At 47.1% G+C, this 10,853-nt stretch overlaps 1 protein-coding gene across 2 annotated transcripts in view; it reads left to right on the top strand.

The window, feature by feature from the left end:
* Positions 1 to 6,708: 6,708 nt before the first annotated feature.
* Positions 6,709 to 10,853, top strand: part of LOC122564966 (early estrogen-induced gene 1 protein-like) — a 123,308-nt gene continuing 119,163 nt past the window's right edge. For both annotated transcript variants that reach the window (XM_043720527.2, XM_043720526.2), the window contains exon 1: positions 6,709 to 7,338. In XM_043720527.2, the coding sequence (XP_043576462.1) occupies positions 7,193 to 7,338 (146 nt within the window). In that variant the 5' untranslated portion in view covers positions 6,709 to 7,192. The remainder of the gene's footprint in view (positions 7,339 to 10,853) is intronic.

Here is a 10,853-nt window from a genome sequence, read left to right as displayed (position 1 = left end):
ATTAAGACAAAGATCTACGAATGCTGAAGGTCTGATACAAAAACAGATATTGCAGGAGAAACACAGCAGGTCCAGCAGCAAATATTAACTCTGCTTTCTCTCAAAGAGACCTTGGAGTGCAGGTTCATAGTTCCTTGAAAGTGGAGTTGCAGGTAGATAGGATAGTGAAGAAGGTGTTTGGATTGCTTTCCTTTATCGGTCAGATTTTTGAGTACAGGAGTTGGGAGGTCATGTTGTGGCTGTATTGGTTAGGCTACTGTTGGAATATTGCATGCAATTCTGGTCTCCTTCCTATCGGAAAGATGTTGCGAAACTTGAAAAGGTTCAGAAAAGATTTATAAGGATGTTGCCAGGGTTGGAAGATTTGAGCTATAGGGAGAGGCTTAACAGGCTGGGGCTGTTTTCCCTGGAGCTTCGGAGGCTGAGGGGTGATCTTATAGAGGTTTACAAAATTATGAGGGGCATGGATAGGGTAAATAAGCAAAGTATTTTCCCTAGGATCGCAGAGTCCAGAACTAGAGGGCATAGGTTTAGGGTGAGTGGGGAAAGATATAAAAGAGACCTAAGGGGCAACTTTTTCACACAGAGGGTGGTACGCATATGGAATGAGCTGCCAGAGGGAGTGGTGGAGGCTGGTACAATTGCAACATTTTAGAGGCATTTGGATGGGTATATGAATAGGAAAGGTTTGGAGAGATATTTGCCGGGTGCTGGCAAGTGGGGCTAGATTAGGTTGGGATACCTGGTTGGAATGGATGGGTTGGACCGAAGGGTCTGTTTCCATGCAGTACATCTCTATGACTATGACTCTATGCTGCCAGACCTGCTGAGTTTCTCCAATGATTTCTGTTTTGGTGACACATCTAATAATGATGATGAAACAGTAAGGAAGTTTGCAGATCCGTAAAGGACTGCAACTAAACCAATCGAAACCAACACAAATACATTCACTAAAATAAAACAGATACTGAGAGGATGTTTCCCCCTCACGGGACAGACTAGGACCAAAGGACACAGATTCAGAATTGAAGGGCAAACTTGAGACTGAGAATAGGAAGAATTTCTTCTGTCAGAGGGTTGTGAACATAGAGAGCTGTGGGGGCAGACACATTGTGTATATTTAAAACTGAGATTGATAGATTCTTGATCAGTCAGGGAATAAAGGATTAGGGGAAAGGACAAGAAAGTGGGTGTGAGGAATGTTGGATCAGCCACGATCCTATTGCATGGCAGAGCAAGCTCGAGGGGCCGAATGGCCTACTCCTGTTCCTATTTCTTACAGTCTAACTGCGGATGCTGGAAATCTGAAACAAAAACAGAGTCCTGGAGAACTCAGCAGGTCTGGCAGCATCCGCAGACACAGAAAGTGAAACAGATTGCCCTGAAGCACAGAATTCCAGCAGGAATTTGCAGCAGAAGGCAGAACTAGGGAAGCACAGTGTCACGGAAACCATTTGCACGTTTTGCAGATGGTCCAAGAAGCCATCTTGAGTGCATTGGGAACACACATCCCAGTTACTATCTTAATGTCCTTGCTTTTGTATCCGACACCACTACTTATAAAGCCCATGGTTCCATTTATCTCTTTCTTAACTGTTGTCTCAACCAGGTTTGCTACCTGCAACAATTTGTACATTTATACCTCTGGATCCCTTTATTCCTGAACTCACTTTAGATTTAAACACTTTGTGCCAAAGAGAGCTTTTCCTTTCAAAAGATAACTTGACCTCAAGCCAAGACTGTTCATCTGTGTCAGCTGTGGGGAAGGAACTTCCATTCATGAACTGGCCTCTATAACTATAACAGACAAATGGTCTCCTTACACACTGTGATAATTCTGAATGAAGGATCACGGTTTAAAAATAAGGGGTCAACCACTAAAAACAGAGACAATAATTCTTTCTTTTCACAGAGGATCATAAAAAGTGTCTGGAATTCTGTCCCTTGAGAGGCGATGGAAACAGAGATTCATAGAATTTTCACAGCACAGATAAAAGCCATTCAGCCCATCATGTCCATGCTGGTCATCAAGCCTGTATTTTAATAAAAAAAGCATTGCTGGAAAAGCTCACCAGGTCTGGCAGCATCTGAGGAGAGAAATCACAGTTAACGTTTCAGGTCCAGTGATCCTCCCTCAGAAGCTTCTATGTAGCCTAATTCAATTTGCCAGCAATGGCCAGTAGCCTTAGATGCCATGGTGTTTCAAGAGGTCATCAAAATAATTCCATTTCAGACGCCACCACCTTTTGAATGGTTGGTTCCTGATACCTTTTTTCCTCAAATGCCCCCTAATTATCCTACACCTTGCCCTAAAACTGTGCCCCTTGCAAATTGAGTCCTGTCCGAAGAGAAGACATTCCTCCCTACCCTACCTGTGCTGTTCATAGCTTTGTACTCCCCAACAAGGTCTCACCTTCTCTGCTTTGGGGAGACAGCACCAGTTTTCTCGTGTCGCTTCATATCTTAGGGCGGGTTGAATGCCAGCCTCGGGTGATCGTACGGAGTTTGTACATTCTCCCTGTATCTGCATGGGTTTCCTCCAAGTGTTCTGATTTCCTCCCACAATCCAAAGATGTGCAGGTTAGTTGAATAGGCCTTGGGAAATTGCCCCATAGTGTTCAGGGATGTGTAGGTTAAGTGCATTAGTCAGGGGTAAATGTAGAGGAATGGGTTTGGGTGGGATACTCGTTGGTGGATCGGTGTGGACTTATTGGGCCGAGGGCCTGTTCCCACACCGTAGGGATTCTATTCTATGAATTGCTCTATCACAGGCAACATTCTGAATGTGTTTGAGACAGAGCTATAAGGATTCTTGATAAACAAGGGGGTGAAAGATTATCAGAGTGGGGTGAGGGCTATGGCATAATCAGATCAGTCACAATCTTAATGAACAATGGAACATACTTCAGAAGACAAATGCCTGATTCCTGTGCCTAATTCATGCGTTCACATGAGCCACTCAGAACAGGGATGTCCTTGGTTCATCCCTATCTTTCCAAATTATTCCAACCAGGATAGCAGGAGCAGTAATAGAGTCCGAGAACAAGGACCTTGAGTAAAGGCACTGGTTAGACTGCAGCAGGAGTATTGTGTACAGCTGTGAGTGCCACATTAAAGGAAAGATGTGAATGGATTGAAGAGCACAGCAGCAGGTTTACAGATGGTTTCAGGGACGAGGTATTTTCTGTTATGAGGATGAAAATTGGAAACTGTTCTTCTTGGAAAGAAGAAGCCTGAGAGGAGATTTGATGGGATTTCAAAATCATGAGCAGGCTGGATAGAGTAGATAGGGTGAAACTACACAACTGTCGGCTAGTATACTTACAAAGTTGAAAAGGGATCTGGATGGGTACATGAATAGGAAAGGTTTTGAAAGATATGGGGCCAAATGCAGGCAAATGGGATGAGGTCAGATTGGTGTGGACAAGTTGGCCTGAAGGGTTTGTTACCGTGCTCTACATCTGTATGACTCTATTTTGACAACGCCTTCTCGTAAATGGAACAAGAACAAGAGGGGGTGAAAATCTTTTTCACTCAGCGTGCAGTAGGGATCTGGAATACACTGCCTAAGAATGTGGTGGGGGCGGGTTCAATTGAGGGACTCAAAAGGAGCATTGGATGATTGTTTGGACAGAAATGGTGTGCAGGGTTTGGGGAGAAAGTAGATGATTGGATTCTGTTGTAAAAACAGAAAAGGTCACCATAGTCCTACCAGACCATACAGCTGCTCTCTCATTGAAAAGAGACATTTAGTCACCAGGCCTAAGACAAGGGGAGAGGTTGAGAAAAAGAGTCCTTCATAGTGACCTCAGCTGCTGCAGGAATTGAAACCACACTTTTTTTATTGTGAAAATATACTTCATTCATAAAAAATCTTTATCTACATTCACAGGCACTGAAGTAGTTCTGTACAGACTTTGCGTATCAATAAAAAAACAAACATTGGAATTTGACATTCCATGCAGTTACAAAAACCAAAGGCATTTCTTATTCATGCCGGAGAGCATTTATATACATTGAGGCAAAGAGAGGGTCTAATAACTGAACAGACCCTCATTATACTTCAGTGGAAGGACCTTACATGGTGGTCTTTCCTCACTGAGCCTTGGTGCCAGCTGCCTTAAGCTTTGGTGTATCCTTCAGCACTTAGTCCCAGACCTCAGAATATGCCAGTCTGCAACACTTGGTCAGGGTCAATTCCTTGCATTGGGAGACCAACAGGTTTTGGGCAGACCAAAGAGTGTCTTTCAGTGCATTGATGGTCCTCCAGGGGCAGTGAATTATTGTCTCAGTATGTGTTCTGGGGAACAACCCGTAGAGCACAGAGTCCCATATCATGGAGCTGCTCGGGACAAACCTCGACAAAAACCACAGGAAGTCTCTTCAGCCTTCCTTTGCTAAGACCCATTCCAGAAGGAGTGTGACAATCTTTTCAGTAGCACAGCTGCTTCGAGGGCAGCATTCAGTGGTGCACAGAAACCGGCATTCATGAAGGACCTGGTGGGCAGTGTTTTATCACTGCCTACATCTTGGAGCTTGTTAGGAAGTTCTGGCGATGAGGCATTCTGCTAAATGATTCCTTGAAAGTGAATTCACAGGTAGATAGGATGGTGTTTGTCACACTGTCTTCATTGGTCAGGGCATTGAGTATATGAGTTGGGATGTCATGATGCAGCTAGACAGGACATTGGTGAGGCCACTTTTAAAATACTGCATACAATTCTGGTTGCACTTCTATAGGAAGAATGTTGTTAAACTTGAGATGGTGCAGAAAATATTTAAAAGGATGTTGCTGGCACTGGAGGGTTTGAGTTACAGGTACAGGCTGAATAGGCTGGAGTCTTTGTCTGTGGAGAGTCAGAGGCTGAGGGGTGACTTTATAATGGGTTATAAAATCATGAGGGGCATGGATAGCGTGAATAGTCAACGTAATTTTTTCCAGGGTGGGGTAGTCCAAATTTAGAGGGCATAGGTTTAAGGTGAGAGGGGAAAGATTTAAAAAGGAGCTGAGGGATAACCTTTTCATGCAGAGGGTGGTGCATGAATAGGAAGGGTTTAGAGGGATATGGGCCAAATGCTGTCAAATGAGACTGGGTCAGATTGGGATGGCTGGTTGCTGTGGACGAGTTGACCCAAAGGGTCTGTTACTGTGCTATACATCTCTGGGACTCTATTTTGACACGCCACGCTACAGGATACACCATCTCCTTTTCCTGAAAGGTCTCTGTGTCACCATGTGCTGACCATTTCGCTTTACAAGTTTTTCCAAAAAGAAAGGTTAGAGTGGCATGATAGCTCAGTGGTTAGCACTGCTATCTCACAGCGCCAGAGTCCTGGGTTTGATTCCAAACTAGGGTGACTGTGTGGAGTTTGCACATTTTCCCCGTATCTGGGTGGGTTTCCTCTGGGTGCTCCAGCTTCCTCCCACAATCCAAAGATGTGCACATTAGGGTGGATTGACCATGCTAAATTGCCCATAGTGCTCAGGAATGTGTACATTAGGTGCATTAGTCAGGGGTAAATGTAGAATAATAGAATCTCTACAGTATGGAAACAGGCCCTTTGGCCTAACAAGTCCACACCGGCCCTCCAAAAAGTATCCCACCCAAACCCATTCCCCTACCCCATTACTTTATTACCCCTAACTAACACATCCCTCAACACCATGGGCAATGTAGCATGGCCAATTTACCTAACCTGCACATCTTTGGATTGTGGGAGGAAACTACAGCATCTGGAGGAAACCCACTCAGACACGGGGAGAATGTGCAAATTCCACACAAACAGTTGCCCGAGGCTGGAATCAACCCCTGGTCCCTGGCGCTGTGAGGCAGCAGTACCCACCACTGAACCACCTGCTGCCCAATAGGGTAGGGGAAATGACTCTGGGTGGGTTAGTCTTCAGAGGGTCAGTGTAAACTTGTTGGGCTGAATGGCTTGATTTCACACTGTAGGGATTCTATGATATGGAATGATTCACTTGAACCCACACTGTTGGCATCATTCTGCTTTGCAAACCAGCTGTACAGCTAATGCTGCTTGTTTGAAGAGTTGAAGCAGGCATGATGTGCCTTCTACGATGTAACATTTTTGTAATTTCTGGAGATTCAAAGATCTTCTAGAGGGCTAATATGGATGCGATGGGCTGGATGGCCTCCAACTCTAACAGTTCAGTGCATTTGCCCAGTTAAACCTCACTGGGGCATTAGAAATGCTATATAATCAGCTGGAGGTCAATAGAACACCATTCCCATTCCAGTGACTAACCAACAACAACTGATACAACCAATACAGGAAGACCAACAAAACGCTAATCCACAGTGGCCTTCAGATGACCAATCAGATTCAAGTCTGATACTAGCCTATCAGAGGCGTCGGCTACGTCCTATCAGAGAAGGAGGCTGACCTCCACCAATCGACATGAGGTCAATCGCCGCGAGGGGCCCGTACGGACCATTGGAGAGGTCGCATCCGTCCCAGGCCCGACCAATCAGCATCGTGATACGTTGACGGTTGTGACGGTCAGGGTCGGTCGCGACCAATCGGAGTCACCGGTGGCGGGGCGGCTGGGCCAATGGGCGTCGCGCTCTGAGGAGGGGGGCGGGCTGGCTGGCGGAGAGTCCGCCGCTGACAGGAGGAGGCGGGCCGGCGGGGACGGGAGGCCGGAGAGAGCGAGCGAGGGCGGGCAGTCACTCACACACTCAGCAGCACGGGGTACAGAGCCTCCGTGTGCGGATCCGCGTCCACCCCGGGGGGGAGTAAAAGGGAAAGCCGAGACACCCCCCTCCCTCACATCCCCGCCCGCCCTCAGTTACCGCCGAGTGGCCCATGAGGAGCTGGTCCGCCCCGCACGGCGCCCATGCCCAGCTCCAGGGGCAACGGATGCGGCCCGAGCGCCGAGCCGTGCGTCCCCGGGCCTGAGTCCCGCACCGAGTCGGCAGCCCCGGGCTGAGTGAGCGACGCCGGGCCTGTGTGTGTCCGCGGGCTTGGGCGGCGGGGGGGTGTCTCCCGCTGCTCCATCTCCGCCTGTCTCTCACCCCCCTCTGTCCCTGTGCTGCACACCCCCCCCCCCCCCCCTCACCCTCCGGGCGGGAGGTAATCCCGAAGGTTGCAAGGGGGTGTGGGGAGCGGGGAGTCGGTTTGTCAGTCACTCTCTGCCTCCCCCGAGCCGCGGAATCACCGCCCGGGCCCCATGGCTTTCATCATGAAGAAGAAGAAGTTCAAGTTCCAGACCATCTTCAGCCTGGAGGAGCTGGCCGCCGTGCCGTTCGTCAACGGGGTGCTCTTCTGTAAAATCCGCCTCCTGGATGGTGGGGATTTCACCCAGCTTTCAAGCAGGTAAAAATAAACAACCGCCCCCCGCCCCACTGTATGCCCTGTTAAACCCCACCTTGAAGCCCCTTGGTCTGATGCAATGTAAAACCCCTGATGCCCCTTGGTCTGATGCCCTGTTAAATGTCTGATGCCCCTTGGTCTGATGCCTTGTTAAACGTCTGATGCCCCTTGGTCCAGTACCCTGTTAAATGTCTGATGCCCCTTGGTCCAATACCCTGTTAAACCCTAATGCCCTATAGTCTGATGTCCTGTTAAACCCTAATGCCCTATAGTCTGATGTCCTGTTAAACCCTAATGCCCTATAGTCTGATGTCCTGTTAAACCCTAATGCCCTATAGTCTGATGTCCTGTTAAACCCTAATGCCCTATAGTCTGATGTCCTGTTAAACCCTAATGCCCTATAGTCTGATGTCCTGTTAAACCCTAATGCCCTATAGTCTGATGTCCTGTTAAACCCTAATGCCCTATAGTCTGATGTCCTGTTATACCCTAATGCCCTATAGTCTGATGTCCTGTTAAACCCTAATGCCCTATAGTCTGATGCCCTGTTAAACCCTAATGCCCTATAGTCTGATGCCCTGTTAAACCCTAATGCCCTATAGTCTGATGCCCTGTTAAACCCTAATGCCCTATAGTCTGATGCCCTGTTAAACTCTAATGCCCTATAGTCTGATGCCCTGTTAAACCCTAATGCCCTATAGTCTGATGCCCTGTTAAACCCTAATGCCCTATAGTCTGATGCCCTGTTAAACCCTAATGCCCTATAGTCTGATGCCCTGTTAAACCCTAATGCCCTATAGTCTGATGCCCTGTTAAACCCTAATGCCCTATAGTCTGATGCCCTGTTAAACCCTAATGCCCTATAGTCTGATGCCCTGTTAAACCCTAATGCCCTATAGTCTGATGCCCTGTTAAACCCTAATGCCCTATAGTCTGATGCCCTGTTAAACCCTAATGCCCTATAGTCTGATGCCCTGTTAAACCCTAATGCCCTATAGTCTGATGCCCTGTTAATCCCTAATGCCCTATAGTCTGATGCCCTGTTAATCTCCTGATGCCCCTTGGTCCAATGCTCTGTTAAACCCCTGATGCCCCTTGGTCGGATGCCTTGATTGCCCTGTTGAGCCCTGGTGCCCCCATGCTTTGCTGTTCTGTTGTGACCCTGATGTCCTTTATCTTGATGCCCTGTTGAACCCCCAATGCATCCCTTAGCTCACTGCCCAGTCGAATCCCCAATGTCCCATTGTTCCCTGAGTCTTGTTTCCATCAACTCTATTCTCTACCCACTCTTACTGACCTGTTCCATCATGCACAACTTGTCCTCCTCCCCCCACAAATCCAAACTTCGATATTCTGTTGTAGACCCCTATTAATCTCCCATGCCTGCATGATCAGTCATCCTTCCCCAGTGCTGTGTTGCCATCACTCCCCTTTCTTGCGTGGAGACCCCTTGGGTGGAGAGACCAGTTTTTTTCCCTTGCTGACACCCGTCCTCCTGACCATAACTTGGTGGTACACAGAATTGTACATAATTTGCCAAACTTTTTTTTTGTGTTTGAGCTTGTGTAAGTCCAGAAAATTAGTTTTCTTTTCAATGAGAATTACTTTGTCCAGAGGAATAAATGTGTCGGGGCAATTGACTGGCTGCCACTTGACCTCCATTTTGGCTCTAATTGGGGCATGATTGTGACAGTATCCTCAATTGTAAGTTGTAGAAGAAGATTGAGTGTCATTGCAAGCATATAAACCTCGCTTTGTGCTGTGTTGGTTTATTCCCAGATGAGGCTGTACAGGAAAGTGTCAGTGTTGTTTTCTTTTGCAGTTTAACTTTTGGTGTGGTCTTGATGCCAGTGTGTTGTTCATTGTGCAGCACAGCCCATTGAACACTGAACTAAACAGTACCAGTCTGAAGAATTCAGTGTTAACACTGGGCTGTTCTCTTGGGGTATGCTGTTTCAAATCCTACTCAAGAGACATAGAAACAGGCCAGACAAAAGGGGCCACAAAATCAATGGGTTACTAGCCCCAGAGCAAAACTGAAAGTGAGGAATGGTCAAAGTTGGGATTTTGTTTCTGGAAGGAGATTGTTTTACAGCTATGTAAGTTAGTTAAAGGTAAGTCTGCAGATGATTTAAATTAAACTGTAGGAGCTGAACCCGGACACAAGGTCAAACTTAAGAAAGGCAAGTTCAAGGTGACGGCAGTTTCTCAAAGCTGGCAAAATGCTTGGGTTACTCAACATCTGTGAAGAGTGAAGCAGGTTAACATGTTGGGTCAGTGACCTTGCAACAGAGTGGTGCACCTTCTGAAGGGTGAACTCTGGGCCTCACGGCACCAGGAACCTGGGTTCGATTCCTGCCTCAGGCAACTGTCTGTGCGGAGTTTGCACATTCTCAGTGTCTGTGTGGGTATCCTCCGGGTGCTTCGGTTTGTTCCCACCATCCAAAAATGTGCAGGTCAGGTGAATTGGCGATGCTAAATTGCCCATAGTGTTAGGTGCATTAGTCAGGCCTAAATACAGGGTAGGGGGATGGGTCTGGGTGGGTTTCACTTTGGAGGGGCAGTGTGCACTTGCTAGGCTGAAATGCCTGTTTCCACACTGTAGGGAATCTAATCTCATCTAATCTAGTGTAGCACTGTCAAAAACCTAGGATTATATGCTCAAATTTGAACTTCTATAGTGCCTTTCACAGTCCTGAAGATGCTGCAAAAGCTCTTTTAAAACTGAGTGCTTTTGGAATATGACAACACTTTCAAGTAGAGAACTTGGCCCATCCATGTTCAGCAAGATTTCAAAAGCAAAATCGAGATAATCTGCTTGTGATTGGTTGTTCATATGGCATGGTATTACCTGAACATTCAAGAGGGGATAACATGGACCATCTCAGGTGCTCATTATTCCCTTTATGTACATATGCTGAATGTATACAATTACTTGTTCACTTGTTGCATTTATGAGATTAGTGTGTTCTTCCCTTATGTTAGTTGACATCTGTAGTACGTGGTTAAAATGTAACCTTTCTCTCAAGGCAGTGTCTTGAAATCTTTGAGATGAAAATCATAGAATCCTTACAGTGTGAAAGCAGACCATTGAGTCCACACCGACCCTGTAAAGAACATTCCACCCAGATCTACCCCCCTACCCTTTCCCTGTAACCCTGCGTTTCCCATGGCTAATCCACCCAGCCTGCACATCCCTGAACAAGATGGGCAATTTCGATGGCCAATCCACCTAACCTGCACAGCTTTGGACTGTGGGAGGAGACTAAATCACAAGGTGGAAACCCACGCAGATACAGGGAGAGCATGCAGACACCACGGAGACAGTCACCCGAAGCTGGGATTGAACCCGGGACCCTGGTGCTGTGACACAGCAGTGCTAACCGCTGAGCCACCGTGCCTCTTAAGGGAACTGTCTCATGAAGGAAATGTTTGCTAGAGCAGAGTCTGCGAAGATGTTCCTGTTCCTGGAAGAGACTAAAACTAGGGTTCACTAATACGTTCAGTCGGGAATTTGG

Source organism: Chiloscyllium plagiosum, unplaced genomic scaffold (assembly GCF_037043375.1).
Source record: "Chiloscyllium plagiosum isolate Xiang-an unplaced genomic scaffold, Cpla_swu_hap1 HiC_scaffold_21, whole genome shotgun sequence".
NCBI lineage: Eukaryota > Metazoa > Chordata > Chondrichthyes > Orectolobiformes > Hemiscylliidae > Chiloscyllium > Chiloscyllium plagiosum.
Note: the sequence above shows the minus strand (reverse complement) of the source record. Positions and strands in the feature narration are given on the sequence as shown.